General features: G+C 33.3%; 4 protein-coding genes across 6 annotated transcripts in view; 2 read left to right on the top strand and 2 right to left on the bottom strand.

Annotated features, from left to right (window-relative positions):
• Positions 1 to 141: 141 nt before the first annotated feature.
• LOC123676370 (thyroid receptor-interacting protein 6) lies at positions 142 to 12,829 on the bottom strand. 2 transcript variants are annotated; one of them, XM_045612244.1, is made up of 11 exons: positions 12,677 to 12,829; positions 12,366 to 12,558; positions 12,021 to 12,312; positions 6,678 to 6,842; positions 3,096 to 3,295; positions 2,931 to 2,969; positions 1,575 to 1,841; positions 1,373 to 1,516; positions 1,129 to 1,307; positions 858 to 978; positions 142 to 801 (listed from the first exon to the last, which is right to left on the bottom strand). In XM_045612244.1, exons 2-11 carry the CDS (start codon positions 12,501 to 12,503, stop codon positions 670 to 672), a joined length of 1,677 nt encoding a protein of 558 aa, XP_045468200.1. In that variant the 5' UTR covers positions 12,504 to 12,558; positions 12,677 to 12,829; the 3' UTR covers positions 142 to 669. The 2 variants fall into 2 exon arrangements, with proteins under 2 accessions (XP_045468200.1, XP_045468201.1); XM_045612245.1 differs by lacking the exon at positions 2,931 to 2,969.
• Positions 12,830 to 12,990: 161 nt separating this feature from the next.
• Positions 12,991 to 17,026, top strand: LOC123676369 (protein unc-45 homolog B). The gene is made up of 8 exons (XM_045612243.1): positions 12,991 to 13,510; positions 13,573 to 13,897; positions 13,951 to 14,319; positions 14,433 to 14,779; positions 14,832 to 15,058; positions 15,113 to 15,329; positions 15,380 to 15,841; positions 15,973 to 17,026. Exons 1-8 carry the CDS (start codon positions 13,226 to 13,228, stop codon positions 16,522 to 16,524), a joined length of 2,784 nt encoding a protein of 927 aa, XP_045468199.1. The 5' UTR covers positions 12,991 to 13,225; the 3' UTR covers positions 16,525 to 17,026.
• LOC123676371 (spermidine synthase) lies at positions 16,764 to 21,269 on the bottom strand. The gene is made up of 7 exons (XM_045612246.1): positions 20,889 to 21,269; positions 20,606 to 20,834; positions 18,271 to 18,354; positions 17,943 to 18,100; positions 17,602 to 17,890; positions 17,303 to 17,541; positions 16,764 to 17,229 (listed from the first exon to the last, which is right to left on the bottom strand). Exons 1-7 carry the CDS (start codon positions 20,957 to 20,959, stop codon positions 17,022 to 17,024), a joined length of 1,278 nt encoding a protein of 425 aa, XP_045468202.1. The 5' UTR covers positions 20,960 to 21,269; the 3' UTR covers positions 16,764 to 17,021.
• Positions 21,241 to 27,162, top strand: part of LOC123676367 — a 20,883-nt gene continuing 14,961 nt past the window's right edge. Inside the window, exon 1 of one of the 2 annotated variants that reach the window (XM_045612242.1) lies at positions 21,241 to 21,367. Coding sequence is in view for 1 of the 2 variants with exons in the window: in XM_045612240.1 (XP_045468196.1) it covers positions 22,001 to 22,004 (4 nt within the window). In the remaining variant the exon portion in view is untranslated. Of the gene's footprint in view, positions 21,368 to 21,875; positions 22,005 to 27,162 lie in introns of those variants that run through there. The other variant, XM_045612240.1, reaches the window with a different exon arrangement.

Here is a 27,162-nt window from a genome sequence, read left to right as displayed (position 1 = left end):
AAAGAATGGATAATATTCATAACCAAACATGATATGGAATATATTCCAAAATAGCAATCAACATCAAATAATCAAGAATAATCACCAAAAATATAAATTATAAAGTTAAGCAGTATCTCAAAAAGTAAAGGAAATGTTTTCAGTAAAAACTATTGTGAATTATTGAAATTATCACTTAAGGTCCAAGAAATACTTGAACCAAATGAGCAAATAGCTATATGAAGAGATCTCCAAATTCAAGTTAAGATTAAAAACATCCATTTGAATAATTTTTTTAAATCTTTTGAACTAAACTGATATAATAAAATAAAATTATTCATTGAAATTGAGTAAAACATTACTATTGATATAATTGACATTACCTTTCTAAATGGCACGTTTCTATTTTTACTCAATAATTACATATACAAAAAACAGCTGTCAAAAACGCCATAAATTTCATTGCAGATACGATACTCCCAAAAACTGAGTGTACAGTAATAAATTATACCACTTTTGAATTTATTAAAAACATTTTTAACTTAAATTAATTAAATAGGAACAGTTATTACTTATAGAAACAACTCAATTTTTGCTTCTGATGTTAGTGTCAGTACCTGGATATTCAACATTTTTTTTAAAGCAGAAAGCTTTAAGCAATTTGGAATGTACAATACAGTAAGTATTCTTCTAAAGTTCGGTTGTTATGTTATTCGAAATTGCTTGTACCCTTTTAGCATTGCAGCTCTTGCATAACACATGACCATCCAGAGGGTAGCAACCTCTTCCTTCAGCTTCTGATGAAAGCACTAGACCGCAATCCTTAAATAAAAACAGTTATGGAACCAAAGAAAGTATATAAAGAAATTGATACTCACCTCACACTTGTAACACTGAACGTGGAAACTATGATCAAGAGCAACCACTCGAACAGTTTCTTCTTCACCTGGTTCTGGCATTATTGGCTGCTTGCATACCCAACATCTTGGAGCAAATATTCTGAAAAGCATGTATTTATTTTTAACCGATTCAACAACTGAGATTATACTGTAGTACAGTAACGAATTTTTGAGTTACGTATTCTCTGAAATAACCCAAAGATGGCAAAAAGTTTCTGAGAACCTAAAGTTAAGTGTAAAATTTACTTACTTATGGAAATCTTCAATACAGTGTACTCTATTTGTAGCATCAACTGTAAAAGGTATTCCATCCAAGCTTTTCCCACAGACAACACAACAGAAACAACCGGGATGATATGGTTTACCAGTTGCTCTCAAGATCCTATCCATGATAGGCTTTTGGCAAACGCAGCACTTTTCCAAAGTGTTCTATATCAAACATCGAAATAGATAGAAAAGTTTTTCAAAATAATTGTCCACTTTAAAATACTTACAAAGTAATCTTCTTCACAGTAGGGCTTACCATTCAATGCGTAAAATGGTTTTCCCTGTAGGTTTACTGCACACTGATGGCAAGTGAAACATTTGGTGTGATATAGTTTAGACATAGCTGTACAACCATTACTTGCGCCAACAATCTAATGGAATGTTTTCGAAATTAGTTTCTAATTCTGATGTCCAAGACATATCACTTACCTTTTCTTTGCATTTTGAACAATGACCATAAGTATCTAAAATCTCGTTATCATCGTTCTCAAGACCCTGAACAAGAAGATCAGTCAAACTATCAACTTCTTGATCTTTGTTCAATCCCATCCTGCTAGCTGATTGAGATGGACCAGTCATTACACTGTTGCTGCCACTGACATATGGGGCATACAGAGAATAGTTAGAGCGAGAGGACAGCTGGCTAGGGGGCCTTGGGTTGATTGGTTCATAGATTGATTCATAAGTTGAGGAAGCCTGAAACGACCGTGATAAGTAATTCAACAAGTAATTCATCGATTCAATATTAGGCCCAATACGTTCTATCAAGAAAATACTGGGAATTGATCATTTCAAAAGCCCTCTAACTCTAAGGAATAAGAACAACTTTCCTCTGTCAAATTTGTTTGAAAATTTTTACAATGGATACAAATTTAGAATTGCAAATGGAATCTTGTGCACCGAAGCACAAGCTTTCATGCCAGAACCAATCAATTCTGACAACACATCAAAGTGGAGATGAGTCATGGGTTGATAAATATAATGTGCAAGTCGATGTTAATAGTTTATTTTTTGATTGTGCACTGAGAATTCTCACAAAAACTCAACAAATACCGTTTCAACTGACTTGTTTCTCTCTCCAAACATAAAATATCACTTCAAAGCACCCGTTTTCATATAATAAAAGCACAAATTTGAGTTCCAGACAGTACTGAAGTCGATTTTTCATTTGATAATTGGATAATTTTTCAACAAAAGTAATATTTCAGAAATGGCCTACTTTGAAGTCAATACAGTATATTTGAATGAATGGTACACATTCAGTATTTCTTTGACCAATTCACAGTACTCTGTTGACATAGTAGTATAATATTACAATACTCGACACTTGTACAGGTTAAATGCTTATTGAAGTACAAACAAATAGACGAAAACATAAAGATACTATGAAATATTACAATAGATAATAGTAGAGAACATACAGATAATTAGATATTTCTTGAATTTTTGGTATTCTACTAAAGTTGAAGTAATTTCACTCTTATTCACAGAACCTTCACATATTTTTTATGATGTTTTGACACCAATGTTATCATCTTCAGAAACAGAACGTTACTGAAGTCAGTTTTTATTGTCTAAACGTCGTTGAACATATGGAAAAATTCCATGAATAAGAGTGTAGTTACTAAATTTTAACTTTTCACGTGAAAGGGGTGTGGTTACACAACAATGGGCATTGCAGCCTTAGGAAACGCCCTGTAATTATTCCGCTTAAAGGGGATGTACATGTCACCAAACATATAATGTCTAGGGAAGTACAATCTCAACTATGTTATCATAAATTACCTTGGACGAATTTCCATATCCAAAATCAGAGTCGGCGTACTGAGGAAACAGAAAATTATTTTTATAAATCAATATGAGTTGAACAATGAAAAGAGTTGAGAAGTAAAATATGCGTAAATTATTTTAGACTCTCTTCATTGTTGAATTTTTTACGTCCTTTCTTACCTGTGATCCCATTCCATAAGTGCTGTAATCCTGACCTCGTCCAGTAGCCCTCCTCAACTCGCTGTAGCTAGAGCTTACAGGAGATGGTGGTGCAATTAGATCCTCAGGAGGTGGTGGTAAATTAGTGTTCACTGTACATGGTTGATAATCTGCTAGGTTAGAAGTTAGTGGGGGTGGTGGAGGTGGCAAATCATCAGCACCTATGAATTTATATTATTTATTAATATTTGACCGTTATGAGTATATTCAAAGTCAGCAGAAAGTAGAGTGAAATTAATGTTATTTAAAAAGAGTTCCTATAAAAAATAAGCAATAGGTTTATGTAAGTTACATAAACTGATTATTCACTCGTCTTAGCATATATCTTTACTAAATATGATTGAGATATAATAACTTTTACTGAGCGTTTCATTTCTTAATTAGTTTATTTTTTATAATAAAGAGGCCCAGCAGACGTCCTGACAGATATTCGGCTTTTGTATCAGTGACATAATTGAATTCGATAATATGAATAGCTTGTTATCAGCACAAATTTAATTTCAACGACTACTCCCATAATCACCTATACAGTTTGAACTGACTTAATTTATGTTTCGGTTGACATCTCAAACTTGTTTTAATTCTGACGCATGAGCCTTCTGGATGCCAAAATCCCCAGAGTTTCATTTGAAAACCATAGCTTTCACCATTTTTCCAATGCAGGACAAGACAACTTTTATGTATCAATTGTAATACATTCTATTTCAACACCCAACATCAAATCCTTCAAACTGACGCCAAATATATTCTGCAACTCGAATTCGAATATCCCATAACCTTTGAAAATTTGCCTATAATTTTTACGTTATAACAGTTTTTTTATCTTGTTTTTTTTTGTGGAGTTACCAATATCATTATAGGGTACATCATACTCTTGGAAATAATCTGAAATACTGAAAGAATAGCACTGAGGGCCATTTCAAGAATAAGACATCCACACAATAGATTGCACAACCCACCCAATGAATTATTAAATGCAAAAATCAAGATCCAACCTATTTCAGACAGGCTTCAAAATTTAAATGCAAGATTCTACAGTAGACTGGAAGAGATGTCAGACATCGTCCAGCTTTACCACGAAGACCCCATCAACAACCCAACAAGAAAGTTTCCGACATCAACACTTCTTCAGAAACTAAGACAGAAATTTAGAAATTGATAGAAAAGATTACAGCACATTTTATTAAATTTTGTTAAATATTAATGTTCAATTTATTGAGCTGAAGGACCGAAGGTCGATGGTTCTTGTCTATGTCTGTGACAATAAAAAACAATTCTCTCTCTCTCTCTAAATACTTTATGGCCTTTTGGCATAATGTAAACAGATAACTAATTAAACAATTTCATTTGTTAGAGAAATGTATATAGTTTCCATTTAAAAAAATACAAGTTTGTATAATATCTTCATAACTAATTGCACTAAAAAACAAATGATAACATCAATTGATTCTACTGAAGAAAGTGCCTGTAGAACGTTTTTATTTCATGTTGATAGCTCCAGTTAAAAAATTATGAGAACTTTTCATTTCACACCATTTTCCAATTTTCTCTTATAGTAAATAAATAAAACCGCTGATATTTGGAAATGAATGATGAAAAGAAAAAGAAGTACAATTTCCAATAGTGTAATAATATCATACGATATTAATTATCTATCCGGTTAATGTATCAGCAAAATGCCATCAACATAACCATTGTCAGACAGAAGATCTCCACGCTATTACGTAGGAATCATAATCGAAAGTAACCCAAGGAGAATGCATGTCATCGAGGGAGACTAGCGATATACCGGTTTCACCCTTATTAGGGATCATCATGATGTTTTACTGTTTTTTTATATTTCTGAACGTCCTACCTACATAGTATCATACATCATTTTGAAGGAAAAAAAATTACGAATCCAACGAAGTAATAATATACAGGGTGTTCCATTAAAAAAAATATAGGTTTGTGTTGAATCTTCAAAACCATACCCCGAAAAAAAAATTGAGTACGCCACTGGATTCTACGCAGAATTCTGATTCAGACGTATCATAGTTTTTACCTCAGCATTATTTCTACTAACTTCGGAAATAAAGGAGGGGTCCGAAAAGTATCAATTTCCAAAATCGCCCTGTATCTCTTGAACGGAAACATTTATGCAAAATCTGATTAGACCAACTTGAGTTTCACGAAAAAGTAGGACAGGAACGTGAAAACCGCAAGGCTCTATCTTGAATAACAAGCGAGAAACCTGGCTGTCTCACCCAAAATTGGATGTACTGTACAGTGCATCCCATTTTGGGTGAGACAGCCAGGTTTCTCGCTTGTTTTTTAAGATAGAGCCTTGCGGTTTTCACGTTCCTGTCCTACTTTTTCGTGAAACTCAAGTTGGTCTAATCAGATTCTGTATAACTGTTTCCGTTCAAAAGATACAGGGTGATTTTGGAAATTGATACTTTTCGGACCCCTTCTTTATCTCCGAAATTATTAGAAATAATGCTGAGCTGAAAACTACGTCTGAATCAGAATTCTGCGTAGAATCCAGTGGCGTACTCATTATTTTTTTTCGGGGTATGGTTTTGAAGATTAAACACAAACCTATATTTTTTTTAATGGAACACCCTATATATCTTTACTTCGTTGAATTCGTTATTTTTTTCCCTTCAAAATGATATATGATACCATGTAGGTAGGATGTTGAGAAATGTAAAAAAAACACTAAAACGTCAAATAATGATGTTTTTTTTGTAAATGGGCCATGAATTTTCTATGTTTCAATAAGAGGATTATTACTTTCGATTTTTAAAAGTAGTAGGTCATTGATGACACAAACATCCTTGTTGTTATTATGGCTACTATGCATTTGGGAGCATTGTTTTATCAAGTAGGCATTGGAGGGAAAAAACCAATCTGATCTAGCTGTCATCGCTATAAATTATTTTTATCATTATTGATTCTTCTTTTCTATGGTAAATCCATTGCCCATTAACAAAAAATCATCATTATTTGATGTTTTAGTGTTTTTTTTACATTTCTGAACATCCTACCTACATAGTGTCATATATCATTTTGAAGGGAAAAAAATAACGAATTCAACGAAGTAATGATACACATAGTGTTCCATTTAAAAAAACATAAGTTTGTGTTGAATCTTCTAAACCATACCCAGAAAAAAAATAATGAGTACGCCACTGGATTCTACGCAGAATTCTAATTCAGAAGTAGTTTTTACCTAAGCATTAATTCTAATAACTTCGGAGATAAAGAAGGGGTCCGAAAAGTATCAATTTCCAAAATCACCCTGTATCTTTTGAACGGAAACAGTTATGCACAATCTGATTAGACCAACTTGAGTTTCACGAAAAAGTAGGACAGGAACGTGAAAACCGCAAGGCTCTATCTTAAATAACAAGCGAGAAACCTGGCTGTCTCACCCAAAATTGGATGTACTGTACAATACAACTAAATAATTGAATAAACCATCAGTATAGAAATATAATTGAATGAATCAAAAAATTATTCTTATAATTGTTTGAAAGATGAAAATAAGTTTTTCCTTACCTCCATTTCCATATGGGGGAGCAGGAGATCCTATATTCAAGTTGCTATACATGCTACCTCCTCTTGGAGAATGTATCAAGTTAGAGTAAACTAGGGGTTCCGGTTTGCCTCTATGTCCAGTCTGAATATTACTATAAGTAACTTGATCAGACCTTTTATCGTAAGCTGGAATAGATTTTGAGGTTCAATAGAGAGCCGTGTAATTTTATACAAAAATTAAACATTTTTATTTTGACATGAATTTAAATATATTACTTATAATTTCTGAAAACCAATTTAATGTATCAGCTCTTATAGTTTCCAAAATAGAACTCTAGATAATAGATAACATTATAAATTTTTTACCCTGTTATAAAATTATCAACTGTTTTCTTGAATTGTTGGTTTTCGATCATTTCATTTTTTTGCTTGATATAATACTTTTTGTTATGTTGAAATTGAATTAGTAGGAAAATAAATACGTATTTGGTTAAATAAAGGAGATTAATATTAAAAATGTTTATTCCCAAATCTATCAACTCCCCCTACCAGGCTGTAGTATCATGGTTTAGGGTATTGCACATGGGTGAATGATGCCAGGCATGCAAGGGTACGTACGCACTTATGCCTGATGATATTAAATTTCACCAAAACTGAGTGCATGTTTTTTTCTGCAAATTGAAAGCCTACAAATTATCCCAATTCGATCGACCGTCTGGTTTGCACTGTTCCCATTTCTTCACAATAAAGATTTTCTCCAAGACAAGGTGGAACAGCATATGTCGATGTATGCATGACTAGTGGGAATACCTAGCCCCGAATATACGAGAGGTCGCCGGATACCAGGCGACCTCTGGTTTTAATGATGCCCTCCAGGAGTATGCGGGGTTCCGCTTCTGATTATTGTATTTCCGTAGCTACTCATGGGACTTAATATAAACCAAGGAAGTATGACGTGCCTTCAGATAAATATCCGGCACCCTAAGGCAGCCTCCAGTGCCTTATGCTGAAGAACGTCTAGAAGGCACATTGACATAGGGCTGATACAAGACTCTGGATTGGTGGGGTCCAAATTAGAGGCCTCCCAAATACCTTATATCAGGTGATATATTGTAATGGACAGACTCTGTACTTTTCCAGGGAGTGTAAAAATCTGGGTGTTACTCTGGATAATAAGCTCAACTGGAGGAAACATATAGACAAGACTCTTTCCAGAATCGCTGCAGCCATGTGGGCCTGCAAAAGACACTTCGGAAAGACATGGGACATGAGACCGGATGGTACTGCGGCTATATACAGCAGTAGTACAACCAATTGTCACCTATGCGTCTTTAGCATGGTGGAAAAAACCGAAGTGCAGCCGGCAGCAGAAATTGCAGAGGCTGGCCTGTATTGGTGTTAATACACACACACAGCAGCGCATGAGATTATATTTGATCTGCCTCCCCTACACTTACATGTTATACAGGGTCTTTCACGAGGAACCTCACCCATATTTATACGGGAAACTACTGAACGTATTTTCATGAAATTCAGCACTTATTATTTCACGATGCTGATGAAATCTAAAATATTTTCAAGGCATGAGCACCTCCGGTTTTTCCGGAAATGACGTCAACTTCCGTTTTTCAAATTGGAACACCATTTTTTTATTGCAGAAATAGATTCCTTAGAAAATTTCAAGTTATTTTGATGTAACATTTTTCAGTTTTGGTTGGAAAATTCTCTCTGAGCGGGAAAATTCGAAAAAAAATCGAAAATAGAACTCCGCTGAAACAAGAATAACTTCGAGGTTTTTGGATGGAAAATTTTCATTTTTGGGATTTTTCAAGATGTAAGATTGATGTATCCACTTTAAAAATCGAAATCGCGATTCATGATACAGGGGGTGAAAAAATCGCTTTCAAAGTTAGGGATGACAAAATCGTGAAAAATCAATTTTTTCAAATTAGAACCCCATTTTTTTATGGCAGATATTGAATCTACGTTAAAAAATAATGTGAGTGTATGCATCACACCCTTGCCCTAAATTGGATATTTTCTGAGTTATTCACAAAAAACTGTTTTTCGTCTTGAATTTTCAGCTATTTCTTTTCCCTTCACGCCTAAAAGATGAAATTTTCAGGAACTGTTATTTGAACCATGCTGTAGATTTTTCACCCCTTCTTGAAACCGACTTCAAGTTACTATTAGGAGAACCATGGCAAACTCTAGCACTTAATACGAATTATCACCAAATTAATAGTAAACACAAAATGCTACTGAATAAAGAGGAATTTGGCAGATGTAATTAATGATATCTATCATTTTAAAAAAAGAATGTAAAACATGGTAAGTTTTTGCATATGGTTCATGAGGAGTTATTTATTTATCACTGGAGAGAAAACCGATGGCCGATTAGTTGAAATGAAGAAGTTTCCGATACAAATTCGAATCAAAATTCGCCATCTATTTAGGAACAACCTGTAACTTTTTTCTCTTGCATATTAGGGTAGTAAAATGTAAAACATGGTTTAAGTAACAGTTCCTGAAAATTTCATCTTTTTGGCGTGAAGGGAAAAGAAATAGCTGAAAATTCAAGACGAAAAACAGTTTTTTGTGAATAACTCAGAAAATATCCAATTTAGGGCAAGGGTGTGATGCATACACTCACATTATTTTTTAACGTAGATTCAATATCTGCCATAAAAAAATGGGGTTCTAATTTGAAAAAATTGATTTTTCACGATTTTGTCATCCCTAACTTTGAAAGCGATTTTTTCACCCCCTGTATCATGAATCGCGATTTCGATTTTTAAAGTGGATACATCAATCTTACATCTTGAAAAATCCCATAAATGAAAATTTTCCATCCAAAAACCTCGAAGTTATTCTTGTTTCAGCGGAGCTCTATTTTCGATTTTTTTTTCGAATTTTCCCGCTCAGAGAGAATTTTCCAACCAAAACTGAAAGATGTTACATCAAAATAACTTGAAATTTTCTAAGGAATCTATTTCTGCAATAAAAAAATGGTTTTCTAATTTGAAAAACGGAAGTTGACGTCATTTCCGGAAAAACCGGAGGTGCTCATGCCTTGAAAATATTTTAGATTTCATCAGCATCGTGAAATACTTATAAGTGCTGAATTTCATGAAAATACGTTCAGTAGTTTCCCGTATAAATATGGGTGAGGTTCTTCGTGAAAGACCCTGTATATTAGGATATCTAATATATTTGAGTACTATTGGCAGCACTACAAGTGCGACCAAAGAAAGATGTCCCGCGTACGTTGTACCTAAGATGCATAGAATCCCTAGTGTGTGTACTGATTCGATTTTGTTTCAGACTTTTTGAGATATCCTCCTGTTGCTTTGGTGTTCTGCTTCACCAGAGTTCTGTAAGGTGGCGCTCTTCAGAAATTTTCGAACTCCCGCTATCTGGCCTAGCGCAGTTTAAAAATGAAATACTGATTTTAGATTTTACAAACTTTCACAATAAATTACAATTCAATTCCTATCGATTTTCAATGAAATGAATGGAATATAATGAAAAAATGAGAATGTATAGGAGAGGTCAAATGAGATAAGTTCCTAGTAAAAGGAAAAATGAACACAACTGATCAAAATAAATATATAGAAGATTGTTACGAGCATAGAATATAAAATATTATTGTTCCATATTCAAAGGTCACGAGAGCCGAGATTCGAGAGAATGAACGATGTATGCGTCATCTGAAACAGACGCGATCACTTGAAATCAATTAGGTATAAATCTGAAAAATCTCCCGTTTTGTCTGAAAGTTTTATAGGAATAAGTAGACACGCCAATAGATAACGTCGAAACACGTCTGTCAATTACAAATCATTAAATATCTCCTAGACAGAAGTATGTCTCTTTATTGCAAAAACATAATCAAAAACACTATTTTATAGTGAGGAAATGTAGCTTGCAATCAGAATATCCCGCAATGGGAATTTCCGTTAGGGAAACTGGATTGAACATATGGGGATATCAAATCAATTAAATTCAAATCTCTTGGCAAAACCCTTGGATGTAATGCCAATTATCTTCAATTTTGAAGTACTGTTTGAAACGGTTATTGATGACAGTCTCAATGCAATGAACTTCTGATACCAAAGGATCAAAATCAGAAAGAGGCACAGGTATTGGGATCTATGGGACTAAAACGAGGATCTCTAGATCCCTGGAAAGTGAGCCCTCAATCTTGCAAACTGAGACACTAGCTGTCTATACTTTCGCCCAAGACTGTCTCAAAAAACCTCAAAGGGGCGCATATTTACATCACTACGGACATCCAGGACACACTGAAAACCCTAGAATAATATAAACTGGGGCTCTACTGACATGAGAGAACTGTAATACCATAAAACAACTGACTAGAGGCAATAAAGTTACTCTACTATCTGTACCGGAGCATTGTAGTAGGAAATGAAAAAACCGATGAACTTGCAAAAAAGGCATCAAGTTTAACACCTATTAGTCTTGAGCCCTTCTGCGAGCTTAGAAAAGTCTAATATCAGGCAGCAGTCCAACAATGGGAGTGGGAGAATAGAAAAACCCTCTACAGGAACACTCCAGGTCTTGTTCAGGCAAAAGAGTTTGTGGTTCTTTTACCAACCTATACCAGGAACCTCCTGAAGCTACCACGAGTTGAGCTTCAGGTAATGGTGGGACTGCTGACAGGAAACTGTTGGTGAAAATATCTAATGTAGCGAGTGGGTAAGTCAGCAGATGAGATCTAGAGGCTCTGTGAAAGGAGGTAAACTAAGGCGAACACATAGTGTTCAAATGCCCAGGGCTGACTGGACTAAGAACCACTCACATGGAAAAGTTAGTTCTGGATACTCACGAAGTAATAGTTAAGGCACCTAAGGATGTTGTCGGTTTCGTTAAACGTATCTACTGCCTCCCTGGGTTTGTATGAATAGGTAGGGTTAAAAACAAAAGATCAAATAATAATAATAATAGATATGTAATGTTCGGAGTATTCATGCCTTTATATTGTTTTATTGTTAGAAGAGGAGAACCAAGTTTTCAAAATGAAGATGAGAAACTTATACGACTCTAAATACCAACCAATGTCCCACCACATTCAAGTTTTACTTGGTATGAGTGTCTGGAGACCAATATCTCACTATAAAGCACAACAAATATTTTTGATTAGCAATCAATATGTTATTTGTTCATGTTTTTCATAATTTGAAATATAAAATGAAAAAAGGGAAATGATAAAAAATGTACATTTCTAAAAATATTGGAATCTGTTTCAAATGATATAACATTGATTGCAAAAAATAATAACCCAAAAACATTGATGAAATGCATTGAAACAGTTTAACTAATGGATAATACTACAATTTGTACCTCTTTGACCTACGGCTGACCCGCCCATAGTTGAAACAGCAGATGGAGATGTTCCAGCATTATACGAATTGGTAAATCTCTGATCATCCCTAGGTAAGTTGGCATAAGTATTTTGATATCTTTGTTGAGGCATTGATTGATTAGAAGAAGTTGTTGAAATTCGTCCACTGTTAGCATATGTATGAGAATCTGACGAAACATTGCTTGCATTTGAATATAAAGCTGAATTGGTTGAAAGTCCTGAAGAGTATAAAGGCTCAGAACAATGTTTCAAAGGATAAGACTGTGGAACCTAGAAAATTAAACAGAATAAACAAAATTTCAAATAAATTAGTTAGGTACTACCTGAGGTTGAGGTTTTTTAGGTTTTGGAGGAACAGCCGGACCGACTTTTCTGCCCAAAGTTCCAGAATTAGATCCTGGTGTAAGTTCTTTCTTGTTCAATAAGGCCAATTCTGCCAACTGTTTATCCAGATCATTCATGATTCTTTATTATGTAAAAATTTGAGCAGTCGAATAAGATTGCAAAACGTCACACCTAAAAGGTCAATATTACAAATAATTTATATTTATACTAGAAGAAATGAAAACAAACAATTATTGCCTTATAGTAATTATTATAAGTCTGAGAAAAATTAGTGAAGTAAAAGTATTACCTAGATTTAAAACGACAGATGGGTAATTGTTTAAATATTCAAATAATAATGATTCATTATTAGTCATAGGTCAACAACAAATCAGTACTTCAACTTCTTTTCATTTCATTCTTTCTTCAAACTCAAAGATAAAGCAAAGATTACTACTGGACTGGTCATGTCAATTTTTTATTACTGTACATAATGTCTACGGAATTTGGAGCTACAACTAACAATCAATCCCATTTGACTTTCACAACTACTATTTAATGATTTCAATATTTATATTCTCCAATGAATTCCTACTAATAACAATATCGATTTAAACAAGTAGATAAAAGATGTAAAAAACTAAATTGATGTTTTTGAAAGATTTCTACCAGAAACATAACCTTATTTGGGGATGGTTTTAATTTTAGTATTGGATTTTTACTAGAATTTTCTTTCTATTTTTAATCCAGGTTTCTAATTCAATTAGGTCGCTGAATATAATTCAGAACAATCAGAACGCAACTCATATGGCTATAAGTAGCACCTCTCATAAGTTTGAAATAGTGTGAGAAAAACAAAATGATTACAGGTGATATTAAGGATGCTGAAAAGTATAAAGAGCAAGGTAATGAATCCTTTAAAAATGGCAATTTTGTTGAAGCTCTAGAATTTTATACGAAGGCAATAAAGCTAGTGAACGAAGAAGGAAAAGATTCAGCAACTTATTACAAAAATAGGGCTGCTACACACCTTAAACTGGAGAATTATGAAGAGGTAGTGAAAGATTGTGACAAATGCTTGAAATTAGTTCCTTCAGATCCTAAAGCTCTATATAGACGTTGTCAAGCGCTAGAAAAACTTGAGGTATGCCATTTTCCTATTGGAAAATTCTATAATAAAACAATGCAAATGGTCTCAATTTTTAGAGGTTTGAAGAAGCTTATAGGGATGCCACACAAATCTTCAAAGACGATCCCAATAATAAAGCAATTCAACCAAATCTTGAAAGGCTATACAGGATTGTTCAAGAGAGAGAAAGAAAAAATGCCCAAACTACCACCAAACTAGAAAGTATGTCAAAAATTGCTTTTGAGTTCACTGAAAATATTGACAAACGTGAAACTGCCATGAAAAACTTGCTGGTTCTGGCAAGAGAAGGAGCCGGATCAACACTGATGGTGAAATCAACTGTTATTCAGCAAATTAAAAGATTATTAAAAGTTGAGAAAAATGAAGAAATAAGACTTACAGGTTAGTTAAAATTACTATTTATGAGAACAAATTATCATTAATATCTTACACAGCTATAAGAGTTATTGGAGAACTCTTCAAACATTCTTCAGAAAAAACGAAAAAGGTACTCCATGAATTGGGACTGCCTTGGTTCCTTGATATGCTCGATTCAAAAACAAAAGAGCAAGTTGATGCTATTCAATATTGTCTTCAAGCAATTTTGAATTCCCTATCTGGAATGAAAAATGTATCTGATTCCAAACCTGATAAGGAATTGATTAAAACATATGAGGAAGATCTCAATTTAATATTGACGTTTTTTATTAATAATTTAACAAATAGACTCATAAGTGGAATAGCTAGAGATGCAATCATTGAATTACTAATAAGAAACGTGCACTACACTGCATTAGACTGGGCTCTGCAACTTGTAGAACAAGGTAGGTTATGTTATGTATTTTTATCGGTTAAAGTTTTCAATAATGATTGACTACAGTAATCAGTTCTGAAGAGCAAGGAATGGGAATTAATTAATTTCAACATTTTTGTTTAGGAGGAGTTGAGCGACTGCTACAGTGTACTAGTGAATTGGAAGAATTCAAATATGAAAGTTCAATGAACATAACACATTCAACAAGTACTGTAGCAGCAATGTGTTTACAGCGTATATATGAAAATATGTACTACGATAAAGCAAAAGAAAAGTTTATGGGCAAAATAGAAGACTATGTAAAAGAAAAATTGCTGAGTCCTGATATGGAATCAAAAGTAAGGGTTGTTGCAACAATAACTAGTTTATTAAGGGGCCCTCTTGATGTTGGAAATGCCATTGTCGGAAAAGAAGGAATTATGCAGATGATTCTAGTTATGGCAAATACCGAAGATGTATTACAGCAAAAAGTGAGTATATTTTGTTTTTCTAGAAGGAATATTCACCTCATTTTTCTAATAGGTAGCTTGTGAATGTATAATTGCTGCAGCCAGTAGAGCAGATAAAGCTAAAGCTATAATAGCACAAGGTGTTGACATTTTAAAGAAGCTATATACTTCAAAAGATGATGGAGTAAGACTAAGAGCACTTGTTGGATTATGCAAACTTGGTAGCTCAGCTGGAACAGATGCTTCAATGAGACCATTTGCTGAAGGGTCTAATATCAAATTAGCAGAAGCTTGCAGAAGGTAAAAAGAAATTATGCTACAAATATTTTACTCCCATTATTATGCCTGTTGTAGATTCATGCTGAAACCAGGAAAGGATTTATCCTTTAGAAAATGGGCCACTGAAGGTTTGGCATATCTAACACTAGATGCAGAGGTCAAGGAAAAATTAATAGAAGATAAAGCTTGCATTTGTGCAATGATTGAACTTGCAAGAACAGGTGATGAGTCTTGCTTATATGGAGTTATAACAACTCTGATGAACCTTTTGAATGCATATGAAGAACAAGAGGTGAGACAGATTTTTAGGAAAAAGTGAACTCTACCTGAATTTCATTTAAGGTCCTTCCGGAAATGGTAGAACTTGCAAAGTTTGCTAAACAGCACATACCAGAAAAACATGAATTGGATGATCCAGATTTCATTACCAAAAGAGTTATAATTTTGGGAAAATTAGGAGTAACTTCAGCACTTGTGGCTCTCTCTAAAACAGAAAGTGAAAACTCCAGGGAGTCAATCTCTAGGGTATTCAATGCACTGTGTAGTGAACAGGAACTAAGAGGCATTGTAGTTGCTCAAGGAGGGGTTAAGGCTTTGATATCTTTAGCTTCAAAAGGTACTGAAAAAGGAAAGGTTCAGGCATGTCAAGCTTTAGCAAGGATAGGTATAACAATGGATCCAGAAGTGGCCTTTCCAGGGCAAAGATGTTTAGAGGTTATACGCCCTCTTATCCACCTTCTACATCCTGATAGAAAGGGTTTAGAAAATTTTGAGGGTTTAATGGCTATCTGTAACTTAGCACAGGTAGGGATGAATTAAGAAAATTGAGTGAAAATTAAGTTGTTTCCTATCAAGGCTTAGAATGTGAAGTATTTGCTTCCTTATTTAGTCATCCTATCTTGTACCTATTCATCTTATTATTTAATTTATTTCAGGTAAGCGAAAGTGTCCGACAAAAGATACTGAAAGAAGGGGGCCTATCAAGAATTGATCATTATCTCTTTGAAGATCATGAGTATCTATGTAGGGCAGCAACACAATGTATGACAAACATGGCTATGTCTCCTGATGTTGTGAAAATTTACGAAGGTCCTAACGATAGAACCAAAATGATGGTATCTTTGGCGATGGATGAAGATTTGGACACTTCTATGGCAGCCTCTGGGTGTCTGGCTATATTGACTGGAAGTAGTAATATAATTTGTACAAAACTTTTTGAATCACAAAACTGGCTACATTGTTTGCAAATATTGCTAGCAAATCCCAAACCTAGTATTCAATATAGGGGTCTTTGCATGGTATCAAACATAATAGATAGCTCTAAAGAAAATGCGGAGAAGCTTATTTCTACCAATGTTATGGAAATTTTGCTGGCTTTGTCTAAATTACCTGAAGAGACCCATCCTAAAGTTGCTAAAACAGCTGAGGAGATTTTGAAGGCTGCAGAAAAACTAGGAATTATAAAAAAACCAGATGAAGATATCTAACTTCCGTTTTTTTTTTTAATATATAGATTTTATATCAGTTATGTTTCAATTGCGTATTTTAATATTTTTAATTATAATATTTTAGCTTTCAATAAAAATATGTTTGTAATATTTTATCTGCCATCAAACTCTTCCTGAATTCCTTCCTTTTTGTTTGATGATAAAGATTCATATGCGTCAAGGCTTGTATATTTAATGCCAGATGATATTTTTTGATATAACAATTCACATATAAGATGTATCTATGTAAAATTTTTATTAGGTTGAATAGTACAATTGTATAAAATAGTAATAAAAAGTTAGAACTACACCCTTAATACTGTTCTAACTAAAATCAAGCAATAGGTTAATAAGAGCAAAACCATCAGAAATCTACCCTTGACACAGTATACAAAGAAATATAAAATCAAATAAAATAATGAATCTATAAAATATTTAACTATTTCTAACATTGAAAAAAATATATAGGAACCTAAAAAAATATAATTAATAAAACATCAACCATATAAAACTTTTTTTGCAAAATTTGGCAAGATAAAGCATGCTTTATGAATTTCTGAATTGTAATACTTCAATTCATATTTCTGCAGTTCAACCTCTGTGAACAGGAACTTAGGCTCTGTCAAATTAATATTTTCATCGATGCCAGCCAAAAAAAACCCAATTTGGCCTGTTGGATATGTGGGGACACTAACAATTGGATATCTATAAAGAAGATATTGCTCATAACACAGAGAAAAAATTAATAATGAATAATTTTTAAAACTTCCATTCTCACCTCACAACTTTGAAATATTTCTTGCAATGATCGAAAGTATTTTTGACCATTTCCAAGCCAGCCCAAACCGTTCCTCCTTGAGAACAAATTATGCCACCTGGTTTCAAAGCTTCTTTCAGGAGCAAAAAGTAAGATTCTGAAAAAAGAGCGATGGCTGGTCCTATTGGATCACTAGAGTCAGTTATGATGACGTCAAATTCTTTCTTATGATTCCTCATATATTCGAAACCATCGGTAACCTTAATTAATTCAGTTATTGAAACTTTTCAAAGGACATCAAAATAATTGTCACAACTCACCTTGAGATCTAATTTGTTGGAGTCTAATCCTTTAGACATGGAGGGCAGGTATTTCTTGGACACATCTATGACCATCTGGTCAATCTCAACCTGGACAATTTCTTTGACCAATGGATGTTTAGCAACTTCTCTAGCCACGCCCCCATCGCCACCGCCCACTATAAGAACTCTCTCCGGATTGGGATGAGCACAAAGGGGAAGGAAAGAAATCATTTCTTGATATGCAAATTCATCATTTTCTGTACATTGAATTATTCCATCTAAGATTAATGCCTTTCCATGATTAGATCTAAAAAAATATATGTCCTAAATGATATTATCGGTAGCAATGAAGTACTCACGTTTGTAAAACCATAACTTCCTGGAATTCAGATTTTTCACAACTCAATACTTTATCAACTTTGAGGGCAAAATGTTGCCCTGGCCACATATCATTGATTTCCCTAAACCAACCATTTTGGACTTGATTTGACTTACAACAATCCATTTTTTCTACACTCTGAAAGAGGAGATCTAACTCAAGAAGAGAATTAATGATAACCGTAAGTAAAACTGACCTTATCATTTTTATTCAAATATTGATTTCTACTTTGAAAGGGCTACTGATAATCCTATGTAACATTATATTGAAATACAAAAAATTAGTATACATGAATATATTCAACATACCTCTGTAATGTGATTAGATTGAACAACGGGATCATTTTCTTTCAACTCTATTTCCTCTTCTTTGGCCTTATCAGATGAACTTGGCTGTAAAAGAATTTTACATTGAAATCATCCAAGAGTGGTGGTAACAACTGTAGAGTTGTTTTCATTGCATATTTCGATAAAGATTGCTTGATTGTTATCCATGTTAGAGTCAAGACATTATAATTTACACAGAGTTGAATTTTCAGTGTCTATCAAAAAACTTTACTAAAATGAATCACTTTTCTTAGGTTTTAAGCATTAATTTGTAATAAAATATATTTTTTGCAATAGATAGATAGATGGATAGGACAAGTCAGAATAGGAACAAATTAAAAATTAAATTAAAAACTGAAACCAGAATTTACCTTAAAATACAAGAACTAAGCAATTATTTTAATGAACAAATACAGTAACGCAATAAATAAACATATAGAAAATACTAAAAATCACTGGAAACACACAGGTAAGTCAATATTTAAAATCAAACAAAGTGAATGTTGCAGTCCAGACATAGTTCAATGAATTTTCTCAAAATATTCCTCAACAGAATATGAACATGTCAACTAGATAGTTCTTTATTTCCATTTTAAATGTATGCACTAAGGTAATATCTTTAAAACATTGGGGAAGCCTATTATAAAGTTCAATTTCCATTACTAAATGTGATTTCTTACATATTTTTATTCGCTGGCAAGATATAGAAAAGTTTGATTTATATCTTTTGTCATGAGCATGAATATCACTATTCTTTAAATAGCTGTTCTTATTGATATGCACCGATGTGATCAAATCCAATAAATGTATAAATGCCATACACAGTTAAAATTCTCAGGTTGACAAAAACAGGAGTCTAAAAATGAGACATTTGAAATACACCTTAGAATTCTTTTCTGTGACAAAAACACATTTTTAACATGAGGAGAACTCCCCCAAATACGAATCCCATAACTAATCCTAGATTGTATTTCACTGAAATGAAGTAAACGAATGTGATCTACATTGAGTGTTTTTCTCAAATTTCTAATTTGAAAACATTTCGAATTTAACAACTTTGATAAACTTAGACAGTGAGTTTTGAATGACATCCGAATCAAAGAACACTCTCAGAAATTTCACATTTTCAGTTTTTGTTATGTTTGAGTTGTTAACCAATATATCAAAGTTAGGAGAAAAAGTTTTTTGGCGAGGATGAAATGCAATGAAATTCGTTTTAGTTGTATTAAATAACAAAGATTGATCACTAGACCAGGCAGAGAATTTCAATAAAGCATTCATAATTTTGGCCTTTAAAATGTTTGGGTCTTCATCACTAAACAGAAATGTTGAATCATCTGCATAAAGAGTGGTAAATGACTCTGGTATAACAGAAGGTAACTCATTGATATACATGATAAACAACAGAGGTCCAAGTATGGACCCCTGTGGAACTCCCTGTGCATTCACCATAAGATCAGACATGTATGTGTCTCTTTTATCAACCACTTTAACGGATTGTAACCTATTATCTAGGAAGATGGATATCCATTCGTACGCCTTTACTACCTTTTTACAAAATCGAAAAAAGAAGTATTTTTGAAAAAATTTGAAGAAATTTTATGCAGAAATATTCAAAACAAATGCGAGTTCCCATCGCAACCATTTTTTCCATCTCATTAACTCATGAACTGCTGAGTTTTATTTTAAATTAGAAAGTAGTAGTCTGTTTCTGGTATAAGTGGAGGTTGTAGAGGTCTGCAAATATTTTAGGGAGAAAGATCATTGTTTCCATAAACAACCATCGCCGTGAATCACCCGGTATAATATACTTATAACGAGCGTTCATTGACATTCCTGGTCAAGAATGCTGTGGAGAAGTAAGAGCAGATTTTCTGTGATTACAAGTAGCGCTTAGCTTGTGCCATATTACTAATATTTGTTTACATACTTCGAATTTGGGAACAAGCTAAGTGCTACTTGTAATCACAAAAAATCAACTCTAATTTCTCCAGAACACTCTTGACCATGAATTTAAATGAACGCTTGTTATAAAATATTCTATGTATATACAGAACTTTTATAATTTTTACCATCACAGTTGGCTGGGTTATGGATGTGAAAGCTTTCCTACATCTATAAAGAATTCACATTTATAGAACCAGCTAACTACAATTATTTATAACCATCCTGTGTATGATTAGTTATCTCACCCTAATGCAAAGTAAACCAACAGATGTAAAAATGTTATTTGCAAAATCAAATTGAAAAATAAATATTAATTCACATTGGAGTGGATAAAATGAATAAATTTATTGATATTCATTTGATAAATTACCTCTGCGCCACTGGGTTCAACTGTAACTGAAGTCTTGATATTATTAAAATGTTTAAATATTGTGGGAATAGCTTCTTTTTTCAAGATTCTTCGATGTAGGTTGTTTTCTGTATAGCAATCAACTGTAAAATGATCACTGCAAATCATGGCGAATAAATTTGCCTCGAAATTTTTCATCTTTGTTGCTTGAATCCATTTTTCCAAAATATCAGGACGTTTGTGTGGAAACCTAATTGAAATTTCCAGTAAGAAGAGTAATTTCATATTTTTTGTAGTAACAAACCTGTGAAATGTGATATTTTTATTTTGTCCCCAATAATTCAAACAACCAGGAGCACAGCAATATTTCACCATTTTATAAAAAAAAACTTCACTTATAATATCAGTTACGTTATTTTTTCATAAATTTATTCACTTCATACTGATATTACTCCGAAACATTCATTTTTCAGTGAATATGTTATAGAGTAGAACTTTATAATTGATATTCCTTCATATCCCAACATGTCACTCATATCTTTTCAATTGATTTTTCCGTATTGAAATCCACCGATTCTCTTAACCGACGCCGGTACTAAACATAATAAAAATAAACAAAAATGAAAAGTGAACTACTTATATCTGTCAGTTTGACAGCTGTCACAACTCAATGAATTATATTATTAAAAATGTATGAAATCCTTTCATTCGAATGAAAATTCGGTTGAATATGAGATTATGAATAATTTATCATCGATATTTATCTTCACTGTCGAAATTGTGGTAAGAAGAATATTTATTATTTGCCATTTCTTCATTTACTAGTTGAACCCGAGCTTTGTAAACTTCTTCGCGATCTGTCATCGAGTTCATATCAATTTTAGATTTCTCTAGAAAACCTGCATTTCCGTGAGACGTAAGAGATGTGCTCTTTGCAGAAAAACTCGTGAAATGAGCAGAATATCGTATCATTACAATTTGGCCCTTGAAATGTGTTTGGATTCTACGCCATTCGTCAAATTTTTATTATTATTATTAATATGAAACAGAGTTGAGACTTTGCCTATAAACTCTAAAATTATTTAGCACCTTTGACCTTAGACGTTAGCACTTGCTCCAAATATTTATATTTATTGATATTTTAAAAGAGGGGGAAAAGTGGGAAACGCAAATATAAATATAATCCAATAGGATAGAAGAGCTAGAGCAAGACTGGATACTTCCAAACCTCTTTATTCTGAGAAACCTTAATCTGAAATTTTTCTGGATATTCCGATATTCGGTCTTTTTCCAATAAATACTATAGAAGAAAGAAGGCCTCCCACTCTCATTCAAGGAAATAAGAAGCTTCGGGGAATCCCCTATGCATTATGCGCAGTGAAATTGATAGAGTTTATTGAGTTCACTGGTTATGTTATGGGTAAGGGCATAGACGAATAAAATTCTTTCATTTCTCTATGGGTAAGGGTAAGGCAAAAGCCATAAAAATATAATATATTATATTATTATTAATTGATAAACAAAAGGAACGAGGTTAATACCAGTAAGTTTGAATCCTGTATCATTCCCAGATTTTGTATAAAGCCGTGTTTATTAGTTGAACTTCAAGTTCGAAATTACTGGCATCAATCTCGTTCCTTCTGTCTATCAATTAATAGTAAAATCGTTCCTTAAATAATCTTATTTATCAAAATAAGCCAATTTCTTCAACGACGACGTACTAATTTGAATGACAATTTGCTTGTTTGGATTCCGAACACTGACAGCAGAACTAAAATGGCGGTGTGTGACGTCATCACTAATAGAGAATTAGAACATTAATAATATCTATATTCTAAGAATGGAGCGTATTCAAGCAGAAGTTAGTTATTCCTAAAGGGCCACAATCAAAGCACGACCAACAATAACCGCGGTCCTTTGTGGTTATTCGCTAGAAATAGCTTTATAATTTTAAAAAGTTATGGTTAATAAAGCAAGTATATGTGTTCTGTGGTTAAGGGCTACAGATAAGAAATTTTTAAGCGTAGATAAAGGGCGAGTTCGGAAAGTCAGTGCTGGAGAAAGAGCGCTGCAATTCATGCTGAATTATAAGCTGCTTTCGAGTCAGGTGCGTGTCACCCCGGGGCTCGGCGCCAGTGCTGCCAACCCTACCTAAATTTAGGTAGATCCACCTAAATTCGAACTATTCTACCTATCTACCTTTTTTGAGCTCGATCTACCTTAATTCAGCTCCGCGCGAACTTTACGGTTTTAGATCAACGACAAACCGTTTTACCAGTAACGTGACTACAGTCCATTCAGGAATTATAGACATCGAAGTAGGCCATGAACGTCTAGTCGCGGCTTTATTTCTGGTTACAAAAATATCACTAAAAATTGCTATGGTTCATCATAGAAATGACCAGTTTAAATTATTTTCATCATTTTTGTATCCGAAAGATCCTGAATTTTCGAAATTACGATTATTACGAAGGGACGCATACAGTCATGATTTCATAAATTGAAATTCAGATTATATAACGTAAAAATATAGTGAAATGCTATCTCATTTCAAGGAAATTCAATGAAGAGATATCTATTCATTTAAGAGTCGCTCATGAAAGATCCCATTGAAGATCATTAAAATAGGCATATTCATTTTCGCCAAAGGCTCTACAAAAATTGTTGCATTACTGATGGACACTGGATACCAACCTGCTTGCAAAATTCTTATTAAATCACTCTTATGGATCATTTTAACTGTGGTGTCTAAACTGGTGAAGAAAACAGAAAAAACTGGTTGATAAAGGACCCCGCACGTTTAGTATGGGAAATGGCTTTCCGTGAAATTGGCTGAATTTTTGATATGTTGTAGTTCTTGATGAACTGATCAGAAAAGTCCTTAGCCACAAAGCTCAAAAATGGACAGTTTTCGAGATATGGAGCTTTGAAAATGGATTTTTTACAATTTTCGGGGTTTTTGCTCATCAATCGGAGAGCTCTCATTTCTGGTTTTGATGGAATTTGGATGTTCGGCGGCCAGAACCCGACTGAGAAATGATCTTCCTTTGTTAAATTAGGCACCGCCATCGATAATTTTTTATACACTGCTCCAAATTGGCTATGAAATGAGATACAAAATCCAAGATCTTCCATACATCTTTTCATGCCACAAGATGACGCCAGAATAATTCTCATGACCGGGAAACGACATATTGTGAGATTTTTTTAAGAGAAACCATAATAACTGAATCCTCATATATCTGATGTCCAATAATATCAAATATGTTAGCCGAAATGTTCATAACCAGGCATCGCGAGCTGTAATGGGGGAAACTGGGAAAATCATAATCATATATCCTCAGGGATAACAATTGTGATCACTATTGATGTCATTAACATATGATATGTGATTTGTTTCTCACAAATCTCGATAATCTGACAATGGGGTGCCAAGACATTTTCCTCAGAATGTCTCGAAATTGATGATAGCATCTCACAGACAAACGAATCCGTGAAAATGTCTGCAGTTTTGATACAATATAGTACTATCCTGGTAGAATATAGAAGTCCAAGTGTTGGAAGCAAACTATGAATGGAACTTCCGATATTAACCCACGAATTCTTGATAATAATTTTTTTTTTCTATGAACTTTTTTAACTTCACACATACGAATGAATACTATCTAATAATATGATCGTTGGCAAAATGAATGAGTAGATCAATCAAATACAATATAATAATGAGAGTAACATCCATAATAATAATAATAACAATAATGATAATGAACAAAAATCAATTTAAAATTATATTAGATTTCTTGCGATTGCTAATATAATTTTAAATTGTTTTTTGTTTATTATCATCATTGTTATTATTATTATGAATGTAACTCTCATTATTATATTGTATTTGATTGATCTACTCATTCATTTTGCCAACGATCATATTATTAGATAGTATTCATTCGTATGTGTGAAGTTAAAAAAGTTCATAGAAAAAAAAAATTATTATCAAGAATTCGTGGGTTAATATCGGAAGTTCCATTCATAGTTTGCTTCCAACACTTGGACTTCTATATTCTACCAGGATAGTACTATATTGTATCAAAACTGCAGACATTTTCACGGATTCGTTTGTCTGTGAGATGCTATCATCAATTTCGAGACATTCTGAGGAAAATGTCTTGGCACCCCATTGTCAGATTATCGAGATTTGTGAGGAACAAATCACAAATCATATGTAAATGACATCAATAGTGATCACAATTGTTATCCCTGAGGATATATGATTATGATTTTCGCATTTTCCCCCATTACAGCTCGCGATGCCTGGTTATGAACATTTCGGCTAACATATTTGATATTATTGGACATCAGATATATGAGGATTTAGTTATTATGGTTTCTCTTAAAAAAATCTCACAATATGTCGTTTCTCGGTCATGTGAATTATTCTGGCGTCATCTTGTGGCATGAAAAGATGTATAGAAGATCTTGGATTTTGTATCTCATTTCATAGCCAATGTGGAGCAGTGTATAAAAAATTATCGATGGCGGTGCCTAATATAACCAAGGAAGATCATTTCTCAGTCGGGTTCTGGCCGCCGAACATCCAAATTCCATCAAAACCAGAAATGAGAGCTCCCTGATTGATGAGCAAAAACCCCGAAAATTGCAAAAAATCCATTTTCAAAGCTCCATATCTCGAAAACTGTCCATTTTTGAGCTTTGTGGCTAAGGACTTTTTTGATCAGTTCATCAAGAACTACAACATATCAAAAATTCAGCCAAATTCACGGAAAGCCATTTCCCATACTAAACGTGCGGGGTCCTTTAAATAGTGTAGCTTAGTGAATGGAAGAGCCGTATCATAATAAGACAGAAATAAAATTCAAAGAATCCATTTAGTATATGAAAAATTTTGACATCACAGTTGTACTGTAACTTTCAAAATTGGAACCAATTTATCAGCCGATGTGTAAATTACTTTCTAAAGTCACTATTTATTGAAACTGTTCATGACATGAATGATTGATTAAACTTGTATGAAAAATATAGGTACTATTTGTACTCGAGTTTTCTGTTTTTTATTGAAATGCTTGTATACTAGTTTCTATTAAATTACATAAATTATTTTGCCCATAACAGCTTTAACTCACTCACTAAAAGCATTTTTGCATGAAATTATTTTTAATTTGTGAATTTTAAAATTTTATTGCATTCTATTATTATCTTCAAGGGGGTAAGAGATGAAGAAATTCTTGAAGTTACTCTTCTGAATATATTTTTCAATTAAATACTCAGTAAAAATTCTATAAAGCAATTGGAATTTATTAGATTTTTGGATTACTCATTGAAGAACAAAACACAGATATAACAATACTTAATTTCAATATAGAATATAAATAAGCTATAGATGCAATGCCAAGACTTTGTTTAGCAATCCAATCATAAAATAATTCTCTCTTCATAGATTTATATAATCCTCATGATCACCACTTTCAAAACAAAACATCCAGGTAAAAATCCAAATATCCAGCATTCAAAATAGTGCTCCTTCTACTTTTACCCTTGAATATACTTGAAAAACATTTTGTTTTCTTTCTAGAGTCCACTGTTGAATAATGCTGGCATTTTCAAATAACCAAGTTTCCTCCAGATAAATGAATTTCACATTTTGTTGCAAATATTCTCTGTATTCACCATAAAATCGTACTCAACTTATTATATTTTTCTGTTTATCAATAAGAATTTTCCTTTTATTAACTGTTTTGAACTTGTAACCAATTACGTTTATGTAATGTTGTCTTTGATTGATTAAAATCCAGATGCTTTTTGGTCAATTTTCATCCAAGCTGATATATTGGTTGCTTTTGGCTCGGGTTTTGGTAACAATCAAATCATTCAATGATTCTTTGAAGGTGAAATCGTATTGCACGGGTTTTCTTCCACTAATAATCCAGGTTGTAATGACTTGCCTTCTTCTTTTTTCAAACAGTACTGTGAGAAATACTCAAATAAACTAATCAATGTGTGTTTGAAATTGATACAACTTTTAAGTTTCAAAATTTCTTCGATCAAAACCAATAACACAAACATACTGAAATCTAACCTCTTGTCAATGACATTTCCAATGCCAACCCGAAATCTGCAATTCAAAATGTTACTGAATGAGCCAGTACCAACTTAATTTCGATTTTCCATAGCCACCCGGGATGTCAATAATTCCTGAATGGACTGTATGAAAAAAATTTATTCCTTATTAACGCTTTCACATCTTAATTTTTACGCACGCCATTGGATACGAAGATCTCCGGATATCAGCGGCGGAGTTTCAGAAACATACAGATGCAAGAAAAAGGACCGAAATGGGCAATAAACTAATAAATAACGATGGCTGCGCCTCAATACGCACTTGCTTGATAGAAAAATAGCGATAGAAAATATGGTTGCATGTATGTAGGAAAAATAGATAGGTTCGTATTGCTCGCAGATTAATTGAATCGATCCTTATGCTTAAAAAAAAACAGAATAAAATAAGATCGTCGAAAGGAATAAGATGAGACCCTCTGAATGCATCGAAGGCTGCTGTCGGG

This window comes from Harmonia axyridis, chromosome 3 (assembly GCF_914767665.1).
Source record: "Harmonia axyridis chromosome 3, icHarAxyr1.1, whole genome shotgun sequence".
NCBI lineage: Eukaryota > Metazoa > Arthropoda > Insecta > Coleoptera > Coccinellidae > Harmonia > Harmonia axyridis.
Note: the sequence above shows the minus strand (reverse complement) of the source record. Positions and strands in the feature narration are given on the sequence as shown.

Excerpts from the sequence above, each read along its gene's own strand:
- LOC123676371 (XM_045612246.1), bottom strand. The coding sequence starts at position 20,959 with ATGGTGAAATATTGCTGTGCTCCTGGTTGTTTGAATTATTGGGGACAA. Across the intron at positions 18,101-18,270 it reads AATCTAATCACATTACAGAG|AGTGTAGAAAAAATGGATTG; the intron begins GTATGTTGAATA and ends CTCCTCTTTCAG. Across the intron at positions 17,891-17,942 it reads GAAGTTATGGTTTTACAAAC|ATCTAATCATGGAAAGGCAT; the intron begins GTGAGTACTTCA and ends ATATTTTTTTAG.
- LOC123676369 (XM_045612243.1), top strand. The coding sequence starts at position 13,226 with ATGATTACAGGTGATATTAAGGATGCTGAAAAGTATAAAGAGCAAGGT. Across the intron at positions 13,898-13,950 it reads TGAAGAAATAAGACTTACAG|CTATAAGAGTTATTGGAGAA; the intron begins GTTAGTTAAAAT and ends TATCTTACACAG. Across the intron at positions 15,842-15,972 it reads CTATCTGTAACTTAGCACAG|GTAAGCGAAAGTGTCCGACA; the intron begins GTAGGGATGAAT and ends AATTTATTTCAG.
- LOC123676370 (XM_045612244.1), bottom strand. The coding sequence starts at position 12,503 with ATGAATGATCTGGATAAACAGTTGGCAGAATTGGCCTTATTGAACAAG. Across the intron at positions 12,313-12,365 it reads CTAAAAAACCTCAACCTCAG|GTTCCACAGTCTTATCCTTT; the intron begins GTAGTACCTAAC and ends TTAATTTTCTAG. Across the intron at positions 979-1,128 it reads TGTATTGAAGATTTCCATAA|AATATTTGCTCCAAGATGTT; the intron begins GTAAGTAAATTT and ends CATGCTTTTCAG.